This window comes from Lampris incognitus, chromosome 13 (genome assembly GCF_029633865.1).
Source record: "Lampris incognitus isolate fLamInc1 chromosome 13, fLamInc1.hap2, whole genome shotgun sequence".
NCBI classification, from domain to species: Eukaryota; Metazoa; Chordata; class Actinopteri; order Lampriformes; family Lampridae; genus Lampris; species Lampris incognitus.
Genome location: NC_079223.1, coordinates 29,360,956 through 29,384,640, shown reverse-complemented (window position 1 = coordinate 29,384,640; position 23,685 = coordinate 29,360,956). Strand labels below are relative to the sequence as shown.

Sequence of the window (23,685 nt, the reverse complement as noted above, 5' to 3'; positions counted from 1 at the left end):
CTTTACCTCCAACCCGATCAGCTCGTGTACAGTTTTTATTTCTGACATCTGGTTATTTTAGGATGAAAGAGATTTTAGTCAGCTTACGTCGAGGAGCTGAAATATGTAAATATGTATTTGGGTCAGTTACAATGACCACGTTTAGTTGGTGTTTCTGAATTTGAAATTGTTTATTACGACTTTGAAAAAAAAAATACCTGTATGTAATTCTTCCCAAATATTCCAAAGAAAACGAATTGGCCATAAAAAGTACGTTTTACATATGTTGTTTTTTTTTCCTCGGAGCAACAAATACATAAACAAATGTCTCGAGGGAGGGGGACTAAAATCTAAATACAGAAGCAGAAATATCAGGTTACATATATTTCCAGATATTATTCAAAAGTAATAGCCTATACATTTAAAACAGACCTAACTCGGGGCATTGTATTGGACATATTTTAACAGCACTTGACTTGATATCCAAATCATTTTGAGGGAATGTTTGGGTGTTTTTATGTTTTTATGTCCCCCCCCCCCAAGTTCCCAAATGACAGTGAAATGTTGAATGTATCCTAAGGCGGCCGCCCTTACATACATACATGTTCATCCAATAAAGATCCGTTAACTATTCCTCCACAGTGGATTCTGTCTTTCACCCGATTCGATCCGTACCAGCACGTCAAGCTGAGCCCTTATCCACGCAAGTAGGCGACGCGAGGAAATTAACAACTTCAATTTGTGTTTTCCCGTTTGTACCGGTCACACTTTCTTTTTTTTCTTTTTTCTTTTTTTGTGTTTTGTTTTGAAAGCTGCCCCCCACCCCCCACTAAACCACGTAAAACGGGGTAAATGCAAATGAGTCACATAATTAATACGAGCCGGGAACGCGTGTAAACCCGCATTAACATTTTTGCGAGAGTACTAACCAGTTTAATCCCCTCCCCAAACCTGCCGCGCCAGCGTGGCTCCTTCCGCTCTGGGGAAACGAGACGTCCTCGCTGCCGCCGCCGCCGAAAGGCGCTACACATCCCGCGCGCCGCACATGTGATCGCGGCGTAATTGAACGCGCGACTGTAATGGCGCGATAATTACTGCGGCGCGCGCTGTTCGCCGCGCAGCGCTGAGGGCGGCTTTATCCCAAGTAACCTGCAGGAATTTCACCGCTTCTCACGCGGTAATTACGTGGGTGGGACCGGGTTAGCGGGTCAAATGTAAAGTGTGTGTGTGAGTGTGTGTGGTGTGTGTCAGGGGGAGAGGGGGGAGAGAGAGGCTGCTCGCAGGCACAAACGCATTATAAAGAGTGGAAAACTCGGCAGCTCTCTGGCAAGGTTGTATCCGTCGTGCATGTTTTAACAGTCGAAGGCCACACCGAGACTGTTTTCCCCGCACAGGGGCTTGACGGGGAAGGAGAGAGGGGGGGAGAGAGACCCAACACAACTTTGCCTCACGTAGCTACGTTAATTAATTCCACTATTGGGAATGTCCTTAACAAGTAAACGAACGAACGAACGAACAAACGAAGGTGGGGGGGGGGCTGTTATTTCACAATCATACCTGTGATTAATACAAAAAAATCAGGCTGTGAATGTTTTTTGTTTTTTAATTCATAATCTCGAGCGTTTCATCATGTTACTTAATCAACCAATCATAGTCATGCAAACAAAATGTAATGCTTTTTTGTTTACTTGGCATGCGTGGTGTGCCCACCTATATAACTGAAGCACAGATTCGGTGTGTGTCCCTGTCTGATTCCTGTATATGTAAATGACCGGGAAGGGGGGGTTGGGGTGTGTGTGTGGGGGGGGGGGGGTACGTGGCAGCTGAATAAACATCTTGCCAATGAGGACATTAAACGTGTTTACTCGACAACGAGCGCACTAAGCAGCGCGGCTGTACACAAACACCGGCGGATTTGTCGAATTTGCATCAAACAAACATTTGCAACCAATCTTGGGAATTGTTTTAAGGAATTTACCCTCGCGTCAAACACCTGCTCACCTTCACATAGGCTACTGGGGGGGGGGGCGTCAGCGCAGTTTGGACTTTTTTTTTTAACAATGGGAATTTTTTATGAGTGCTTTTCAAAATGTTCTCTTTGGGAATTAAAATGGTGTGGAGAACTTAGATTAAGAGTAGCTACTAAAAAAACAAAACAAAAAAGAGTGGTAAAAGTGTTGGAATAGGCCTGCAGGCCACATATCAAGGTTCCCACAAGAAAGACGAATTTATTTTAAACGCAGCCGGTCCCTAAACGTTTTTCACAAGACCTATATAGTCAAATTCAGACACCAGTCATAGACAGGACGGGCTGCTGCTCTATCTGTAGCTCCTATCTTGCTTCTTTTTTTTTTAGGGTCGGGGGGACCCACGAATAATTTTACCAAACACACCTGCATTAAAATATTTGAAAAGACCAAAATTCACTAAGATCATACTAGTAAAGATTTATAGGCCTGTCTCTTAATCGGATTAAAAACCATGCGGAAAGTTCAGGACTGTCACAGCACAGTCTGCTTTTCGGGAAATTGAGAAAATTATTTCTGATTCGTCGAAATGCACACAGGGGAAAAATGGACTCGTTTGGTTCTCATAGTCACGTGTCACGCTCGGGGTTTCTTTATTGTACAGCTGTTGAAACTGAATTTGATATTAATTAGACTACACGGGTCGTTTTAATTTTCCTCATCACGAGACTCAATTTAGCCCGACTGCTTTTTTTGTTTCGTTTTGATGCACGGGTTTCTATAGCATGGGTCCAATTAGTCCATAACGAAAAAACCTTTTTCTTGGCAATAAGGTCAATTTCTATATTTTTCTTTTGGTCTCCTGCATGGGAAAATCTAAACTATCCCATTTACGTAGCTACGTGGCAGCAAATAGCAGGAGGCGGTTGTTTCGAAACACTACAGTGTCTATTTGATAACAGTTTCTTTCGATTAACGTGACGATGATGATGATGATGATGATGATGATGACGCTCACTAAGCTGAAACTCGACGTAAAAACGGAAACTTTAAATGTCCTGAAATCGAGCAACAAAAGGGCGTCAGTGACACTGGCGGGAATACAGAATAAATACTAACATGTTACTCGGAAATAAGATGAATAATTTCATTTGCAGCTTCTTCAGATAATCTAAGACAAAACTCTATATACCTACCCCAATTATTTTTGTGCCTATTTTAACTTTGATTTTTTTTTGTTTCCCAAAAATAATTTATATAGCTCCATAATTATTCGAGTAACACTACCGTTTTTCTCCCCATCTGTCAGAGACGTAATAGCGTAATTTCCTAATTGCTGCATCGAAAGAAAATGTACTAAAGCAATCACAGGCCTAGCTTGATGTATGTGAGCACGAATTTAACTTTTTTCTTTCTAAACTAATTGCGATTGAACCCCAGATGCATCCCCCAAGAAGCCTGCCGATGAAAATGTTACTAAAACACAACAACTACGAGCTATCAGTTGATTACCTCTTTCGCCTTTACTCGACAGATTTCCTGGTTTAAATTTCGATTATGCAGTTTCTCCTGAAGGGAGCAGCTGTCTCTTTAAGAGGTGACGTAAGACCGGATGTGTTGATGCGGCGCGTTACTGTGAAGCGCAACGTCGGCTTCACGAGAGAGAAAGGTGCGAGCCTTGCGAGGTCCCTCCTCCAACTTCCGGAGGCAGTTCACGAGCAAATCAACAAGCTTGGAAATACAACCTGAGTGTGAGGCACGTCATACCGGTCATTTTTGATTTGGGCCTCAAGTTCTGCAGGTGTGCTTTTCGGGTATATTTTGAGGCCTCTGCACTTTGTCCCGGATCCCACCTCGATCCAATCCGGTTCCCAAAGAAGATCGATTGTTCGCCATCGCCTGTTGTGAACCGTTGATCTCCTCACCTGCCGAACTGAATGTAGACAGGAACAGGAACGTATGAAGATGTGGGTCGACGACTTACCAAGTTTCAAATACCTGTTGACATTTCACAGAGACGTTTGTCCCGGAAATGAACTGCAACTGTGCTGGACCATCTTTGCATGAGTGGTTGTGATCTGTATCTGTGTGTGTATGTGTGCGTGAGAGAGAGAGAGAGAGAGAGGAGAAACTGGATTGATCCAGGGGACCAAAAGGCCTTGTAAAGTGAGCATGTGCACAAGTATGACCGTTGTACATTTATGTGTGTGTCACTGTGAGTGAGTGATATGGTGAGAGAGCGAGAGAGAGAGGGAGGGAGCGAGAGAGAGATTGAGGAGACCATTGCCAATACCAATGATAGCAACTTGCATGCTGGAACTGTTTTCTTGTCTTCCATTTCCATAGAGGGCAAAAAAAAAGCGCTTGTCTTTTTCATTGGCTGTTGACTGTCACCAGACCTGGGCGTCCTGGTGCTTTCATAGGACGGTCTGAGGAGTGAGGCGAGACACACAGGAGGATTAGATTTAACAGTGAGGTTAATCTGGGGTCAACTGTACACCAACATGGGTGTAGTCAGGCCTACCTTCTCCGATTACTCCACTTTGTCAAACAAGGTGTTGGGAATTTTCTTTCAAATTCTTGTCTATTGCATCTTGTTTTGTTCGATATGCCCCAGAAGTCTGAGTACTACAACTGGGAGCAGTAATTGCCATGTGGGCGTTGAGAGTGGTGGCAGGGCTTTTATTTCTCCCTGGACTCATGTTCGTCTGGTGACAAAAGACACATCTGCGCTTTCTCTTTTTCTTTTTTTTTTTGCTGCGATTTTGGAAATGCAGACTCCCAATATACTGACCTGTTCTGCGCCGGTTGGCGAACAGGTGTGGCCCGGGAGAATTTCCTGAGATGAACACACCCGTCCGACAGTCCTCTTGAATCCAGCCACGTCCGAACTCACAGAACACTGTTGGTTCCTATGAGGGGATTTCACAGTTGAGCCGGGCCAGCCGGTACAGCTAAGCAGGCGGGGTGAAAGCAGCTTAGTCACCCCTATGACACAAGGCACTGAGTGCATTCATGAAATTCCTGGTGGGTTTGCATAGGTTTAGCCTGGCCCAGCGCACAGCCAGGCCAAGAACCCCGGCTCCCCTCGCTGGCTGCCCCCTTGAACTCTGAAGGCCCACAGCTTAGTTTCAGATTCTGGGGCTGAACACCAGAACACGTGAGTCCTTCTCTCCTTCATTTACTGTGTTGTTGTAGTCGCCGACTTTACAAATGCTTGATGGGTGAAGGTAACTAACGACTGAATGACTGCAGTGGCCGTACCTGTCCTGTCCACGAGAAGTGTGGCGGTGATTAAAACGGACTGAAGACTGGCTAGCTCAGATACAGAGATGACATGTTCGAAGGTCAATGCAACGGTCTGACACTGCTCATCCGTTCCTTCCTTGAAATATATTAGACAATGCCTGCAAAGGTAAACAAATAAAACTGAGGAACCACCCTCTAGGTTCATCACCATTGGGTTTTTTTAATGGAGATTTTCTGATTATGCCCCACTTGGCCTTTTACAATCACATACATAGATCTGTTTTATACAGGAGAGGAGGAACAAGTTGCAAAAGGTAATTTAAAAAGGACCCATATTATCTCATCTGGAAAGGATGCGAGGGTCCCTCGTCCCAAGTCGCAACTTGTCTCTTCATTCAAACCCCCCCCCCCCCACCATCAGCCCTGGGAAGGGCTTAACGGAGACTTCAGGCACCGCTGGCTCCAACCCTGAATCCTATCTGCGTGTCTCACTGGTCTTCTGTCTGGACCGTTTTCAACATTTCTCTGTTCATTAGGTGGAGTGCGCTCGGTTGACGTGCCGTCTCTCTGCCCTTACAGAGTCAAAGAGCAGTAACAGTGTGAGTAATGGTGAAACTGAGGGGGGGGGGAGAATAACTTCAGTGCTTTTTTTTTTGCCCCCCTCTCAGCCAGACAGAAATACAGCGGATACAGAGGTGGACATAAAAGCCATCTTTAATACAATTCAGGGGTGGTGATATGGGACAAAAACCACAGTGATGACCTTTGACCCTTCAATAGATTATTTAAATGCACAGAAGGAAAAAAGTGTAAAATAAAGTTTTTTGAAGAGCAGCGGTGATATCAATTTCTCTGGTATGAATTTTGACGAGGGAGAATTTCAAAGTACGATATGGTTGCTGCTTTTTATCTATCAGAACTTTTCATTTTCACCCATAGCGTTAATTATGAACCTAAGCCTCGCCTGACAAACTTGACCTCAGAGAGGGAAAAGTGGAAAAAGGTCCAGAGCATTCAGGTGAAACGATTCTGCACGGCGAGTCTCAATAACTTGTTCAGAAAAGGGGGGTTGGGGGGGTGAATATCTCATATTCAGAGTCGTTAGCTGCATTGCTATGCAAATCAATCCTTATCAAGCTGACGTGATACAGTTTATATGTAATAAAATTAACACAGCACTTTCATTTTTCCCCCAGTTGAAAAAGTTCCTTCTGATTGAATCTGCAAGTTATTTTATCGGCACGTGTTTTTAACAGCACTGATTTATCAGCGTATGCATAATAACGTGCATGCATATTGACCAGGCCTGACGAAACATGCTTCTCTCTCTTTCTCTCTCTCTCTCTCTCTCACACACACACACACACACACACTCAACCAACAAGGAAACAGAATCAGTCTAATCGATGCCATCATTAGATCCGATAAGGCCGGCCCCTAGCTGTCCCCCCAGGCCTGCAGAGAAACACTACACAGCTGTTACTACACGGAGGAAAGGCAGATTACCTGAGTGATAGTAGGCGTCGGAGGCTCGACTCATTTCCAAATGCTAACGAGGCCGTTTCGCAGCTCCGTTAACACGTCTAATAAGCCTGCCTCTCTCTCTCTCTCTCTCTCTCTCTCTCTCTCTCTCTCTCTCTCTCTCTCTCTCTCTCTCTCTCTCTCTCTCTCTCTCTCTCTCTCTCTCTCTCTCTCTCTCTGTCTGTCTGTCTGTCTGTCTGTCTGTCTGTCTCTGTCTGTCTGTCTCTGCGAGTTATCTCGGGGAGGGCGCAGATCTGCGGATAATACTACAGGCGCTTTACGTTAAAGCTGCTAGCCGCGTTTTCGCGCGATGCATAACTATTTATGATTTCGCAAAGCCGACATAATTGCCTAAAGGTTAACCGAGGGGAGTCTCTGATCCCGTCTTCTTGCGTTACTTTGTTTGCTGTATTATGAACGAGGAGATTTAACCGCTCGCGTGTTCGGAAAAGCCGCTGTGAAGGCCATCGGCGCGAGACGGGAGGAACTCGTGCTCGGCTGTTAAGCAATTTTGCAGCTTTTATTGGAGCTGTCAAGTCAAACAATCAGCAGATAATACGGCCTTGGTTTGTCAATTATGAACGTGTCAAGAGATGCACTAAAGGCTACGACAGATGCCACTTATCTCCGCTGTGTGACTGTATCATCGGAGGTGGGGGGGGGGGGTATAACATGTAGATGTTTACATAAGAGAAATATTAGTATCACTCAGAGATGTAATTCCTTTCACCCATCCCTCTCGTAGGGGATTGACTCCGAAAAAACACACAATGATTATTTTTCTTTAAAAAAAAAACTAACAGAAAAAAAAACGGAACACGCAGAAAAAGCATCCTCGCTGATGTTCTGTCCATTTCCAACGTCGCTTCTTGTATATATATATATATATATATATATATATATATATATATATATATATATATATATATATATATATATATATATATATGTTGGGTGGAAATCCTCTTAGAATGCAAAGTAAATAGATTAGGATACAGTGAGGGATTAGGGTTCGCGCGGCGCTGTCAGATTAGTCGGGGCGCGCAGCGCGTCGACGGCTGACACGGCGATGGCTGCTGTTCAGGAAACGGGGCTCCGTGCGATGCTTTAAAAGGCGCTGGTTGGCTCCCGTTCATGAATAAAACTGTGGCCTGTAATCTCGGCCAACACACACACACACACAGGCACACGAACGCAGACACACGCACGCACGCACGCAGACAGTATATATGCACTGTACGTACGTCGTACGACACGAGCCTCGAAACGTTCACTATAACCGGTGATGGAGGTCGTCTTCATTTCTCAGTTGGAACAACATGTTTGAAAAGACAAAAAGCCCTGTATAACTGCCTGACCTCACAGTGACAACCAACGGACTGAATCCCACTAACCGAGGGAGCCCAAGCACTGATCCAAGAAATGTGGAAATATGAATTTTATTTCTTTAAAAAAAAAAAGTTGTTTGAGCAAAGTGTGTTTACAGTCTGTGCAGCAACTCGGTTGCAAAGCTCGCGGTTACAAACCTTAACGCGAGCTAATTATTCTGCTTTACACAGATATCAGTTTGGACATGGACATTTAGGCACAATGGCAGAAAGGTGTATTGCTCATCCAGGTTACAGCTAATTACATGACCCTTGTGTCTAAAGCTGAATGCAACCCATTTGGTGCAGGATCGACTATTACCGGAAACCTTCTTTGTTGTTTCTGTCCTTGTCCATCTTCCCTGTAGCTTCTTTGTATTTTACTGTACAGCAAAAAAAAAAAAACCCCAAAAAAAACAAACTAGGGGGATGGCAGAGTGAGCACTGTTTTTTCTTTAAAAAAAAAAATCCCTATCCATCCCTATCCAGTTAGAGAGAGTCATTGGTGAAGTTTTTAAACCAGTCCCAGGTGAACCACTTGGAGGGTCTCAGGGTCCTCCGTCTCCTGAGGGAGAGTGAACAGAAACAGTGAATTCAGTAAACCTGCACGGCATACTGTGTTCCTCCGTCAACCTACACGGGTTTTCATTGTGGGACTGCAGACAAGAACATCATTGCTCGATGCTGTCTACCCAGCCTCAAAGCTGTGGAGTCAAAGCCCTGGATTATCTACACATATTATCGCCAACCTTGTAGTGTGACCAATTTACAAGTGCCCCTACTACTTACTCTTATCATGGATGACAATGCTCTGTAACTGAATCTATGCTATGCTACCATGCAATGCTATGCCTTGTTGTGCTCCGCTATTTTAAAATAAGATAAGCTATACTTCCATAAAATACTATGCTATGTCATCCTATATGCTGTGCTCCATTATGCTATACTGCACTGTACTATATAAAATAGTGTACTAACACTACTTTAAACTACACTATAGTATACTATACCTTACTATTCTACAGCATATTATACTATACATTACTATATGTCACCATACTATAGCTTACTATGTCAAACTTTCCAAAACATATCTACTTCTACAAACAGGGTTGACACATTTACTGCAAATATTGTCAATTTAGGTGAAAAGATGATGAACTTACATTCGTATCGTCTGCGTCAACCAGACTGATTTCTGCTGAACACAATACCAGATGGGAGACGTTACACGTACATGCAAACCAGCCCTGACACTTTGAACAAGTCTAACAGCCGTACATTAACCATGCATAATTGCACGCGACAGCCCCACACCACATTAACTCGCACAAATGTAGGTGCACTCACAAATGTATGCAAGCATGCACACGCACACCACACACAGACGGTAAGTTGAACACGTTTCCTTTGCGGGGGTCTGAATGTAAACCGTTGTCACTCATGGTGATCTCTCTCGCTTTGAGCCTTGCGTTAAGATTATGATTGACATTAAAACCCCGACGCACGTTAAACAGATATTTAAAATGGCAATGCAAATTCCCTCCAATAGCCTACAGTCTGGATTATGAAATGACAGAGTGATTTGGTACCAAGACGATTGCTAATCGCCTGAAAAATTGAATTATTAAAACAGAGAGTAGGAACAGGGGAGAGTGAGGGTATGTTTCCTAATGGGTTTTTTTCTTCTTCCTCCTAAATGGCCAGTTAGTTGTCTCAGACATCTGAAACCAGGAGGGGAAAGCACTCAGGCTACATTTAGAGCATAAAACCCACTAAATGTCGCCAGAGAATTCTTGTAGGGCTTAAAACTCGGCCCTGAAATAGACATGCCAAAGATTACAAGATGTGATTTAGTGTAGCTAATGGGTCATATCTGTCCTTCAGCTCTTACTGACCAAGAGGGAGGATGTGCGTGTTGCAGGTGAATAAAGGCGCAGGAATACAAAAAAAAAATTAGAGCAGTTACGGAGGCTCAAGCATTTGTCAGCTTTCTCTCAAAACACATACAGATGAACATACACATGCACAGATGCAAACGGGGCGTAACACACATGCACACATGGAAATACACACACACACACACACACACACACACACACACACACACACACACACACACACACACACACACACACACACACACTCCCATAGACACACACCTGCTTGTCTCCAGTTCCGGATGGAGTCTGCGCTCAGAGTCACGTGAACGCTCTCATCCTGTGGCCTTCTCCAACTTGGCCTGTCAACACCCCCGAGGACCAATCACAACACAGGTGGGTTACCTTTGGTGGACACTTGCTGGATTTTTGTCAAAACAAATAAATCAATGTGAAACCACGGTAGGCCTAATATCGGATAGGATCAACTTTACAGTACTGACACAGCTTTCGCACCTGAGTGTCAAGTCAGGACCCTACCAGCTACACTGGCACATTACCAGCCATTGTTTAGGGGGTCTACTCTGCAGATCAAGGTGGCTGGTGAAGTAGTAAAAGTAGCTGGCGATTGTTGGAATTTACCTTGAAGCTACACTCGCTCAGGACTGCAACCTGCTGCATATGAACACATGTTTTTTGTTTTTTTTTCTTGCTGTGAGCTCCTTTTGCTCCCATGTGTCGTGATGTACCATGAAGCTTATGTTAATCATCAGTATACTTCTCCCAGCCGTGCCACTAGCACGAGTTCCCGCACACCTGTTTGTATTTGGTGACTGGATTGGCTCCGATTTTTATCCTTCACTCATTCTTATAATGATACTAGCAGCATCTCCATCAAGCTATCTTTATGTGAATTGCAAATAAGAAGGACAGATTAGGTGGTTATGTATTACATAGTTGATGGAAACTGAATTTTTAACTGGTCCAGTGGAAAGTTATACTTGTCAACCCTTCTTCATGTTTCTCTTGAATGTTCTGATCATGTAGTCCTGCTGAAAGATAAGTTGTTGATTCATGGACAAGAGGAGTGAATTTCCTTTCCTGATACATAAAACTGGGCCTTTATACCATGCAAACATGTAATGGCTGCTAACTATTCACAGGCATGACACATGATCTAGGATTAAAATATTTCTCGGCCATTCTCCTAGATATTAGTCAGACAGATGAGACAAGACTCTGGAGCAGTGCTTAGGTTCGAGGTTCAGGCTGGCACTAAGTCAATATAGAGAAAGATAGGGGCGTCCGGGTACTGTAGCCATCTATTCCGTTGCCTACCAACATGGGGATCTCAGGTTCGAATCCCCGTGTTACCTCCGGCTTGGTCGGGCATCCCAAGAGATACAATTGGCCGTGTCTGTGGCTGGGAAGCCAGATGTGGGTATGTGTCCTGGTCACTGCACTAGCGCCTCCTCTGGTCGGTCAGGGCGCCTGTTCAGGGGGGAAGGGGAACTGGGGGGAATAGCGTGATCCTCCCACTCACTACGTCCCCCTTTTGAAACTCCTCACTTTCAGGTGAAGAGAAGCGACTGGCGACTCCACATGTATCGGAGGAGGCATGTGGTAGTCTGCAGCCCTCCCCGGATCAGCAGAGGGGGTGGAGCAGTGACCGGGATGGCTCGGAAGAGTGGGGTAATTGACCAGCTACAATTAGGGAGAAAAAGGGGAAAAATTCCACAAAAAAAATGAAGATATCAGTTAATTGCCTAAAATAGTCAGAAATCACGAAAGGCAAACGTTTGCCTCTTGATGACTCTCGACCTGTCTCGGCTTCGATGCAGCCCAACTTCAGCGACAACAAAACCAGCCTCTATTTTCTCTACGTCGCTGACAGAGGGGTAAGACGTGAGTGAGCAGGGCCAACAGTCATCAAAGGAATGTTGGGAGGCTTCCCAGTTTCCTGTCTCGCTCCCCGCTCCCTCTCCGCACACAGGAGGCGGATTTGGGAACATGGCAATCGGCGAGGAGCCCCCAAAATGCCCGTCGTGCTCGTTTTATTTTTCCTCTGTCTTTCTCTCCCTTTCTTCTTTTCTCTCTGCATGCCAAACGGGAGCACGCACTGCGCTGTAATACCTCCCCTTACTCCATCTCGGCTAAGCTGTCACTGGCTTCACACAAGAAACAATAAAACTTCATTGGAGACCAGATTAGGAGTGTATGTGTGTGTGTGTGTGTGTGTGTGTGTGTGTGAGGGTGGGTGGGGGTTCAATGTTCAAAAAACATTCAAAAGGAAGGGAGAAATATTGTGTAGGGAAAAAAAGCATTGTTTTTTGTCTCTGTGGCTGTTTTCTGTAGGGATGTATCACAATCTGGCTTCTTAGTGAGTATGAGTAGTACGGGGGGAAGACCTGGGGTAGTATAACTGGACTAATGGCAGCCAAACCGCCCTAACCGTCTTTACTACACCCTCTCTCTTCTTTTGTTGCTCTCTCTCTCTCTCTCTCTCTCTCTCTCTCTCTCTCTCTCTCTCTCTCTCTCTCTCTCTCTCTCTCTCTCTCTCTCTCTCTCTCTCTCTCTCTCTCTCTCTCTCTCTCTCTCTCTCTCTCTCCCTTTTACCAATTCTTTAAAAAAAGAGCTTAAGTCAGACCATCTCTGTCCCTCATACTCTCACACAGTCTCTCTCGCTCTCTTTCTCTGGGCCAAGCTTGTTTAAATTGGCCGATAGGAAGGGATTTGGGGTAGATGGAGGGGGCTTAGAGGAGAGCGGAGTGGTGAGGTGGTGGTGGGGGTAGCAGAGTCATCAGTGTTACAGTCAAACAGCCATGAAAAGTCTGTGTGGATGAAAAGAACAAGAGTTCTTTTATATCTAATACACACAAATCCCATATTAATGCTCCAGTATGTTAGTTGGGGTATCAAGTACCCCTTTGCCCCCTACCATTTCCACAATAAAAGAGACATGGATGGCTATATTTGTACACATCTGCTTGTCTGTGTGTTTCTGTGTGTGTGTAAGAGAAAGAGAAACAGAAGGAGAGTGAGAGAGTGAATGACACTTTCAATGCATGTTTGTAGCATCATTTTCCAGACGCTATTTGTGGGGATGATGTGCTGGGAGTACAGACACTTTGTACTGAGTACCAACACTGAGTACTCTCTGCTCTCCCAAGTCTGGGTAGAAGTTGGTGCTGGTAGTAACAGTGGTGGTGGTGGTTTCAACAGGATCAGACGGACTGCAGTTATATTTTTTAGACATGACAGAAATATTTCAGGTTTGGCAAAAGGTGTTGCTGTGTCATTGGAAGCGCAAGAACTGCCACGAATATGTTTGTTTTTTGTTGTTGTTTTTTTTACATTTGAAAGGTTAGCTTGGTCATCTTTTTATGGGTGTCTTGGTGTAATCAATGTTCTGCAATATTCATGTATCTTGTATGGTGTAAGTGACTTCCAGTTTCCAGCTGTGGTTTGTTTGTCTGTGGCTGTGCTTACTTTTTAACTTTTAACAACGTTTAACAACTTCTAGAGACCTTTTGGATTATTCTAATTGATTTCATGGTTTGTCTGTTTTATGGACTCTTACCTGATCATCAATTGTTGCGCTTACTCCCTGCACCGAGAACCATGTGGACTCAACCCTCAGCTGATGGAGCTAACGGCTAACAGAGCTAACAGCTAACTTCCACTTTCTCATCTGTGAACATCCATCAACTGGTTTAATATCACTATGCCTTGCAAAGAGTGCCTAAAAGCAATAAATGACATTACTAACCTCAAGGCTTATATCTGGCGGCTCTCAGATGAACTCCAAATAAAGGACTGTCTTTTATCTGATTTTATGGACACCACAGCCACACAGCCCAAAATTATCTCTGTTATGAACTCAGCCATCTCTGATACCAACCTCTGGGACTCATCATCTCATTGCCGGCCCTCCTCCTGCCCCACTCCCAGCTCACAGGCTACCTGGTCAGAGGTGGTAGTCAGATATGGCAAGACGGAAAGACCCAGAGCTGCCTCACCTCCGCCCATAAACCTCTCATGTTGGTTTACCATGCTATCGGCTAAAGCTATGGTTCACCATGTTGATGCCCCCATGACTGTTGCTGTTCCTGTGGCCAATTTTGCTCTTTCCCATGTGGAATCTTTCCCTGCTCCAGCTGGAACTACTCCTGCTGCAACGGCTGCCCCGGCTGCTGTGGTGACTGACCCACCTCCCGCTCCTGCTGCCACCGTGGATCCTCCTGCATCGTCCTCCCGGGCATTCAGGCAGGCTGGTCACTCCCAGTCCCAATGCTGCTTCCTCAGGCCAACAACATTCATTCCCTCCCAAGACTAACCCTGACAGCACTGTCAATCAGTCATCCCCCCCCCACTACCTTGATCATTTGGGAATAGTCCGAAACATCAGTCCGATACATCAGTTTCATAAATGTGATTACGCATTGCTCTCCTGGAGCTACTGTTCCTGACACCCTGGGGAATCTCCCAGGACTCCTTGACTCATTTCCTACAATTATGGAAGTAATAGTTCACGTTGGGTTTATTCATACCTTTGACTTGTTCTCAGAGTATTCCTTTCTTATAGAAGAGACCGCCTTCACCTGAACATGCTAGGTAGTTGCATGCTTGCTGCTAATCTGCAGCATGCTAATTTGATCTGCTCCACTGGTCTAACAATACATCAACTCTCCAGCTTCTACCTCGATATCTCTGACCACCTGGTAATCACCATGGACATTGACATTACTATCCCCATCCCCATCCCAAAAGTCAAACGCATAATATCCTTCAGAAATTTCAAATCTATCTCCGCCTCAGCTCTTTCTGCCTCATTGCCGGTAAAATGTCTGCCTCCCCTCCTCCACTGTCTGAAATCCCTACGATCTTGTCAATTATTATAATGACTCACTCTTCCCCTGTCTTGATCAGCTGGCCCCCATTAAAACCAAACTAGTTTCATTCGCACACTCAGCTCCCTGGTATACTCCTGAACTCCATCAAATGAAATCCCATAAGCACCAGCTCAAAAGTGTTTGCAAGAAAACTAGTTTAACAGTGAATCTCCAAGCCAACACAGACTACCTTCAACAATACAAAGATGCTGTCATCACAGCTTGGCCCATCTACTAATCACACCTCATACACTCTGGCTCAGCCAACCCCAAGGCTATCTTTTCCACAATAAACGTCTTCTTTTGGCTTATTTCCTGGTTCTCAGGGGTCACCACAGCAGATTTCACAGTTGTTAACCCAGGCCTTGACCGATCAGGTATGGAGCCTCAACTGATCCGGTATGGTCTTGTCAAACTGCATACTGATTTGGCAAAATGTTATGTCAGATTCCCTTCCTGACACAACCACTAACCCTATGGATGGGGGCACAGGTAAAGTGCTGGATGCCACCCCAGTATTCATGGACTTGCGCCCATGCCTGTCTCTTTTCCACAATAAACAAACTTCTCAAACCCAGTGACAATTCCTCCAATTCCTTCTCAGTTAACAAGTGCAATGCCTTCCTTTCATTTTTCCAAACTAAAATTGACACCATCTACAGCAACCTGACCACCTCACCTGCCATCTCAACACCCCCCCCCCAACTGGCTGCTGTCACCCCCACTCTCAAAAAATCTGAATTCAACCCTGATATCACGAGCAATTTCCGGTCTATCTCCAGTCTCCCCTTTATGTCAAAGAAACCGGAATGTGTTGTTGCCTCCCAACTCAAAGCTCACTTCATCTCTAACGTCCTGTTTGAACCATTTCAATCTGGTTTCCAATCACAGCACAACACAACACAGAAACAACACTCTTTAAAGTCATTAATATCCTCCCCACAGACTTTGGCCACCTCAGCATTCTGATCCTCCTCAACCTCACTGCAGCTTCTGACACCATCAATCCACACCATTCTTCTCTCCCGCCTTGAATCCCCCTTAACACCACAGCTACTGCCCTCTCCTGGCTAAAGTCAAATCTCACAAACAGACAAGAGATCGTCAGCATAAACAACTGCACCTCCTTCACCGCTCCTCTGTCCCAAGGCATCCTCCAGGGTTCGGTGCTTGGTCCCCTTCTGTTCATCATTTACATGCTCCCCCTTGGTGACATCATACATCCTCACAGTCTCCACTTCCACTGCTATGCCAATGAAGTCCAGCTCTACATCTCCACTAAATCCAACACCAGTACAGCTTCTTGTCTGACCAACTGCCTAATTGAAATCAAATCATGGAGGCAAGTTAACCTCCTCAAATTAAATTGTGATAAATCTGACATGATCATCATCGGTCCCAAATCCCTCACAAAAACCCCTCATGACTTCTGCCTCACCATCAACAACTCTTCTCTGTCCCCCTACCCACACATCTGCAAACTTGGAATCATTTTCGACAGCAACCCCTCCTTTGAACACCATGTCAATCAAATCACCAGAACTGCCTTTTTGCACCTAAAAATACATTGCCCCTTTCCGCCCATCACTCTCCTTCTCTGCTGCTGAAACTTTGATCCATGCTTTCATCACATCCAGAATTGACTACTACAACAGCATTGTCTAGGGCTCATCGTCCAAAGTCCTAAAGAAACTCCGGTACATCTAGAACTCTGCTGCTCACCCATTCCTGCTCTCGTAAGCACATCACCCCTGTCCTCCAGAACCTCAACTGGTTCCCTGTCCCACAACGGATCCAATTCAAAGTCATTCTCCTCACTCACAAATCCCTCCATAACAAGGCCTCTTCCTACCTCACTGACCCGCTCCACTACCACACTCCTTCCCATTGCCTTTGCTCCTCTGACATCAACCTCCTGTCTCCACCACACAGGACCATGCACTGGACCTGGGGTGACAGCCTTCTCCATAACTGCCCCCTCCACCTGGAACTCCCTCCCCAAACACATCAGAGCCTCCACCCATCTGTCCATATTCAAATCATTAACCAAGACTCACCTGTTCAGAATTGCTTTTGATGTGTGATTAATGTTGTGTTTTCGGCTTTTGGTGTGTTCATTTATGTTTGTCATGTAAAGCATCTTTGAGTATTTTGAAAAGTGCTGTACAAATAAATTGTATTGTTATCTTCAAACACTCAGACAGTGGCTAATAGCTGAAGGAAATATAATCACTATTGCTATGCATGCCGCTGTGTCAATGTGAAAACACGAGAAGGGAAGGCACTCAGAAAACTTGCACAAATACATCAACTTTCAAACACACACACATGCAAACACAGGCAGTTATATATAGGCATGCAAATAAATGCACACACATACATTTATATTCAAATGCAGACATGTATACAAGCACAAGCGCACATGCATGCGCGCACACACACACACACACACACACACACACACACACACACACACACACACACACACACACACAGGCCCAGTCATGTAAGACTACATGCTTGGACAAACATAAACAATAAACAAATAAACAGATATTCATGGAAAGACGATACATATATGCAGATAACTCACTGTAGTGTGGGAGGGTCCAGAAAACTCTGTCTGTTTACCGTTTCATCTGTCTGTCTATCCATCCTCGGGGCGGAACAGACTCCATTTCTCCCTCTATCAGACTCATCTGGGAGAGGCAAGACACATACACACACACACACACACACACACACACACACACACACACACACACACACACACACACACACACACACATACACACACACACACACACACACACACAGTATTTAGTCGTTTACCTGATAGAGTGAATAGGAGAGACCCACAGAAATAGCAAGAGGAAGAGAGAAAAAGAGCTAGGGAGAGACATGCAGAGAGACAAAGAAAGACAAAGCGAGAAAGAAATACACTGATTCACCCATAGACAATGAAAGAGCGAGACAGAGGGAAAGAAGAGACAGTAAAACAGAAAAGTTGAAGAGCAGTAGAGATTGCGATGCGATGGCTGAGGAAGACAGAAAAAGAAAAAAATGACAAAACACACACAGACATATACCCCCCCCTTAACCAGCAACACCCCTCCCCTCCTCCACCCCAATCAAGGGGAGGGTGGGAGAGAGGGAGGAGAGGAGGTGGATGAGGAGGAGAAGAAGTGGATCTAGAGATAAAGCTCTTGTCTCTTCTTCCATTGAAAGGCCCTGCAGTCATATCAGCCATTGTGAGTGGGGGAGACAGGCGGACAGGCAGCCAGTTGGCTCTTCTCCTTCTGGCTACACGCTACTGAAAAGAACACAGATAGAGATGCGGAGAAAGAGGTCTTCCCTCACACTCGTTTTGCTACCCCCCCCCCCGCTCCCCACACACAATGCCGTATCTATCCAAATCAACGCACTTGTCAGCCAGACGGGTATAAGCGATTTCCAACACCGTTACAAAAAAAAAACAGCGCTTCAAAGATAATATGTGTGTGTGTGTGCATGCACGTGCGTTGTTTACACATGTTTGTGTGTGTGAATATCTTTGTGAGTGTGTGTTGGTATGAGCCAAGGCAGAGGTGGCACAAAATATGAGCACATGTGCATGTGAATATCGTGTCCCTGTTCCCAATGGGATTCAAAGACCAGGCGATGTGAACACACTGCAGCGAACAGCCATCTTAACCAGCCATTAAATGTAGCGTTCATCTTAAGAATGTCATTTTCCTTCAAGCAACTTGAAAAGAAAAACGTAGCAAATGGAATAGATGGGAGACGTTCATGCTCTTTTTCAATACAGAACATTTTGCTCCATGAATTTTCCTATGGATCTATCAAGTCACATCATTTGGGGACAGCCGTTAACAATAGCCAAAACTCTGGGTGGGACATAGAAAAATGAGGAAGATTTTTCCCTGGCTGTGGACCAAACTCTCTTCACCTCAAATTGCCCCAGTGTAGCTGCTCAATTGTCACGGGTAGGCAAGTTTGGTTGCAGTGGAGTGCTCCACCGACAGCACAACTTTTATACTACAGACCTTAAACTTTGGTTCTGATTCTTTGCTCAGATGCACATTTTTGTCTCATTGTCGATATTCATTTTTGAAATACAGCTACACCAAACAACATCTTGTGCGCACACAGCCTTTTCACTTGCATTTTTTTTAAACTTAGTAATTTCCCAGGATAAAATGTACTTTTAAATGTGTGTGTGTGTGTGTGTGTGTGTGTGTGTGTGTGTGTGTGTGTGTGTGTGTGTGTGTGTTTGTGCATGTGCGTATATATTTGTGTATTTCCATGCACAGTGAGAGTATGCATATTTGCATTCATAATTGTGTGTGCTCACATACCCTATATCTGGCGGATATGTGTCATAACTTGTGTTTGCCTGGTATATTTGTCATATGATATTTGTACAGGTAAATGCAAGGACGGGGAGGGCCTGTGAAGGAGGACTCTTTAGGGAACATTTTGGTTTGCATTAGAAGAACAGGCTGTTTTGTACACACACTACACACATACACACATACACACACACACACACACACACACACACACACACACACACACACACACACACACACACACACACACACACACACACACACACACACACACACACACATAAAAATCTCCCTCTCACCTTTTTTGGGATGGTGTGTGTCTTCCTCAAGCTCAGGTCCTCTACCAGAGGCTTTGGAGTTTAATGGTTCTGCGCAGTATCTTAGCTTTTCCTAGGACTGTCCTCTTCTGGACAGAGACCTAAGATGTTGTTCCTGGAATCTGCTGGAGCCACTCTCCCAGTTTGGGGGTCACAGCCCCTAGTGCTCCTATTACCACTGGGACTACTGTGGATTTCACCTTCCACATCTGAGCTACTTCTTCTCTCAGCCCTTGGTATTTCCTAGTTTCTCATGCTCTTTCTTCCTGATGTTGCTGTCACTTGGGGATGCCACATCGATCACTACGGCTGTCCTCTGCTCCTTGTCGACCACCACAGTCTCTCTATCTCCCTCTCTCTCCCTCTCTCTTCCTCTCTCTCTCTCTCTCTCTCTCTCTCTCTCTCTCTCTCTCTCTCTCTCTCTCTCTCTCTATATATATATATATATAGAGAGAGAGAGAGAGAGAGAGAGAGAGAGAGAGAGAGAGAGAGAGGGAGAGAGAGAGAGAGATAGATAGATAGATAGATATAGTTTGACAGCTGATGATTGCTTATGGCATGAAACAGGCTTGTACTGTCTCATAAAGAATTTACTTGACTCACTGGATTATATATATATACACTACCGTTCAAAAGTTTGGGATCACATTGAAATGTCCATATTTTTGAAGGAAAAGCACTGTACTTTTCAATGAAGATAACTTTAAACTAGTCTTAACTTTAAAGAAATACACTCTATACATTGCTAATGTGGTAAATGACTATTCTAGCTGCAAATGTCTGGTTTTTGGTGCAATATCTACATAGGTGTATAGAGGCCCATTTCAAGCAACTATCACTCCAGTGTTCTAATGGTACAATGTGTTTGCTCATTGGCTCAGAAGGCTAATTGATGATTAGAAAACCCTTGTGCAATCATGTTCACACATCTGAAAACAGTTTAGCTCGTTACAGAAGCTACAAAACTGACCTTCCTTTGAGCAGATTGAGTTTCTGGAGCATCACATTTGTGGGGTCAATTAAATGCTCAAAATGGCCAGAAAAAGAGAACTTTCATCTGAAACTCGACAGTCTATTCTTGTTCTTAGAAATGAAGGCTATTCCATGCGAGAAATTGCTAAGAAATTGAAGATTTCCAACACCGGTGTGTACTACTCTCTTCAGAGGACAGCACAAACAGGCTCTAACCAGAGTAGAAAAAGAAGTGGGAGGCCGCGTTGCACAACTGAGCAAGAAGATAAGTACATTAGAGTCTCTAGTTTGAGAAACAGACGCCTCACAGGTCCCCAACTGGCATCTTCATTAAATAGTACCCGCAAAACACCAGTGTCAACATCTACAGTGAAGAGGCGGTTGCGGGATTCTGGGCTTCAGGGCAGAGTGGCAAAGAAAAAGCCATATCTGAGACTGACCAATAAAAGAAAAAGATTAAGATGGGCAAAAGAACACAGACATTGGACAGAGGAAGACTGGAAAAAAGTGTTGTGGACGGATGAATCCAAGTTTGAGGTGTTTGGATCACAAAGAAGAACGTTTGTGAGACGCAGAACAAATGAAAAGATGCTGGAAGAGTGCCTGACGCCATCTGTTAAGCATGGTGGAGGTAATGTGATGGTCTGGGGTTGCTTTGGTGCTGGTAAGGTGGGAGATTTGTACAGGGTAAAAGGGATTCTGAATAAGGAAGGCTATCACTCCATTTTGCAACGCCATGCCATACCCAGTGGACAGCGCTTGATTGGAGCCAATTTCATCCTACAACAGGACAATGACCCTAAACACACCTCCAAATTGTGCAAGAACTATTTAGAGCAGAAGCAGGCAGCTGGTATTCTATCGGTAATGGAGTGGCCAGCGCAGTCACCAGATCTGAACCCCATTGAGCTGTTGTGGGAGCAGCTTGACCGTATGGTACGCAAGAAGTGCCCATCCAACCAATCCAACTTGTGGGAGCTGCTTCTGGAAGCGTGGGGTGCAATTTCTCCAGATTACCTCAACAAATTAACAGCTAGAATGCCAAAGGTCTGCAATGCTGTAATTGCTGCAAATGGAGGATTCTTTGACGAAAGCAAAGTTTGATGTAAAAAAAATCTTATTTCAAATACAAATCATTATTTCTAACCTTGTCAATGTCTTGACTCTATTTTCTATTCATTTCACAACATATGGTGGTGAATAAGTGTGACTTTTCATGGAAAACACAAAATTGTTTGGGTGATCCCAAACTTTTGAACGGTAGTGTATATATTTATATATATACAGTGCATCCGGAAAGTATTCACACCCATTCACTTTCCCCACATTTTGTTATGTTACAGCCTTATTCCAAAATGGATTAAATTCCTTTTTTTCCTCATCAATCTACATCCAATACCCCATAATGACAAAGCAAAAAAGGTTTTGTAGAAACTTTTGCAAATTTATTAAAAATAAAAAACTGAAATATCGCATGTACATAAGTATTCACACCCTTTACTCAGTACTTGGTTGAGGCCCCCTTGGCAGCGATTACAGCCTCAAGTCTTCTTGGGTATGAAGCTATAAGCTTGGCACACCTATATTTGGGGTATTTCTCTCATTCTTCTCTGCAGATCCTCTCGAGCTCTGTAAGGTTAGATGGGGAGCGTCGCTGCACAGCTATTTTCAGGTCTTTCCAGAGTTGGTCAATGGGGTTCAAGTCTGGGCTCTGGCTGGGCCACTCAAGGACATTCACAGACTTGTCCCGAAGCCACTCCTTCGTTAACTTGGCTGTGTGCTTAGGGTCATTGTCGTGTTAAAAGGTAAACCTTTGCCCCAGTCTGAGGTCCTAAGCGCTCTGGAGCAGGTTTTCATCAAGGATCTCTCTGTACTTTGCTCCATTCATCTTTCCCTCGATCCTGACTAGTGTCCCAGTTCCTGCCGCTGAAAAACATCCCCACAGCATGATGCTGCCACCACCATGCTTCACTGTAGGGATGGTATTAGCAAGGTGATGAGAGGTGCCTGGTTTCCTCCAGACGTGACGTTTGGCATTCAGGCCAAAGAGTTCAATCTTGGTTTCATCAGACCAGAGAATCTTGTTTCTCATGGTCTGAGAGTCCTTTAGGTGCTTTCTGGCAAACTCCAAGCAGGCTGTCATGTGCCTTTTATTGAGCAGAGGCTTCCGTCCGGCCACTCTACCATAAAGGCCTGATTGGTGGAGTGCTGCAGAGATGGTTGTCCTTCTGGAAGGTTCTCCCATCTCCACAGAGGAACGCTGGAGCTCTGTCAGAGTGACCATCGGGTTCTTGGTCACCTCCCTGACCAAGGCCCTTCTCCCCCGATTGCTCAGTTTGGCTGGGCGGCCAGCTCTAGGAAGAATCCTTGTGGACCTAAACTTCTTCCATTTATGAATGATGGAGACCACTGTGCTCTTCGGGACCTTCAAAGCTGTAGAAATTTTTTGTACCCTTCCCCAGATCTGTGCCTCGATACAATCCTGTCTCGGAGGTCCACAGACAATTCCTTTGACTTCATGGCTTGGTTTCTGCTCTGACATGCACTGTCAACAGTGGGACCTTATATAGACAGGTGTGTGCCTTTCCAAATCATGTCCAATCAATTGAATTTACTAGAGGTGGACTCCAATCAAGATGTAGAAACATCTCAAGGATGATCAGTGGAAACAGGATGAACCTGAGCTCAATTTTGAGTGTCAAAGCAAAGGGTGTGAATACTTATGTACATGCAATATTTCAGTTTTTTATTTTTAATAAATTTGCAAAATTTCTACAAAACCTTTTTCACTTTGTCATTATGGGGTATTGTGTGTAGATTGATGAGAAAAAAAAGGAATTTAATCCATTTTGGAATAAGGCTGTAACATAACAAAATGTGGGGAAAGTGAAGGGGTGTGAATACTTTCCAGATGCACTGTATATATATATACACACACACACACACACGTCTGTGAATGTTCTCATTCATCCAGGTCACAGTTATCCAAAGGAATTGAATCAAGTGCAACTGGAGGCGAAACATCTTCACGGATATATAACCAAGTCCAGTTGCACTTGATTCAATTCCTTTGGACACACACACACACACACACACACACACACACACACACACACACACACAGACACACACACACACACACACACACACACTATATGTACAAAAGTATTGGGACACACCTCTTAATCA

At 44.5% G+C, this 23,685-nt stretch overlaps 1 protein-coding gene across 1 annotated transcript in view; it reads right to left on the bottom strand.

Annotated features, from left to right (window-relative positions):
• Positions 1-8,145: 8,145 nt before the first annotated feature.
• wdpcp (WD repeat containing planar cell polarity effector) overlaps positions 8,146-23,685 on the bottom strand; it is a 114,978-nt gene continuing 99,438 nt past the window's right edge. The window contains 4 exon segments of the mRNA XM_056292139.1: positions 8,146-8,648; positions 9,250-9,284; positions 10,246-10,325; positions 17,449-17,554. Coding sequence (XP_056148114.1) covers positions 8,598-8,648; positions 9,250-9,284; positions 10,246-10,325; positions 17,449-17,554 — 272 coding nt within the window. The 3' untranslated portion in view covers positions 8,146-8,597.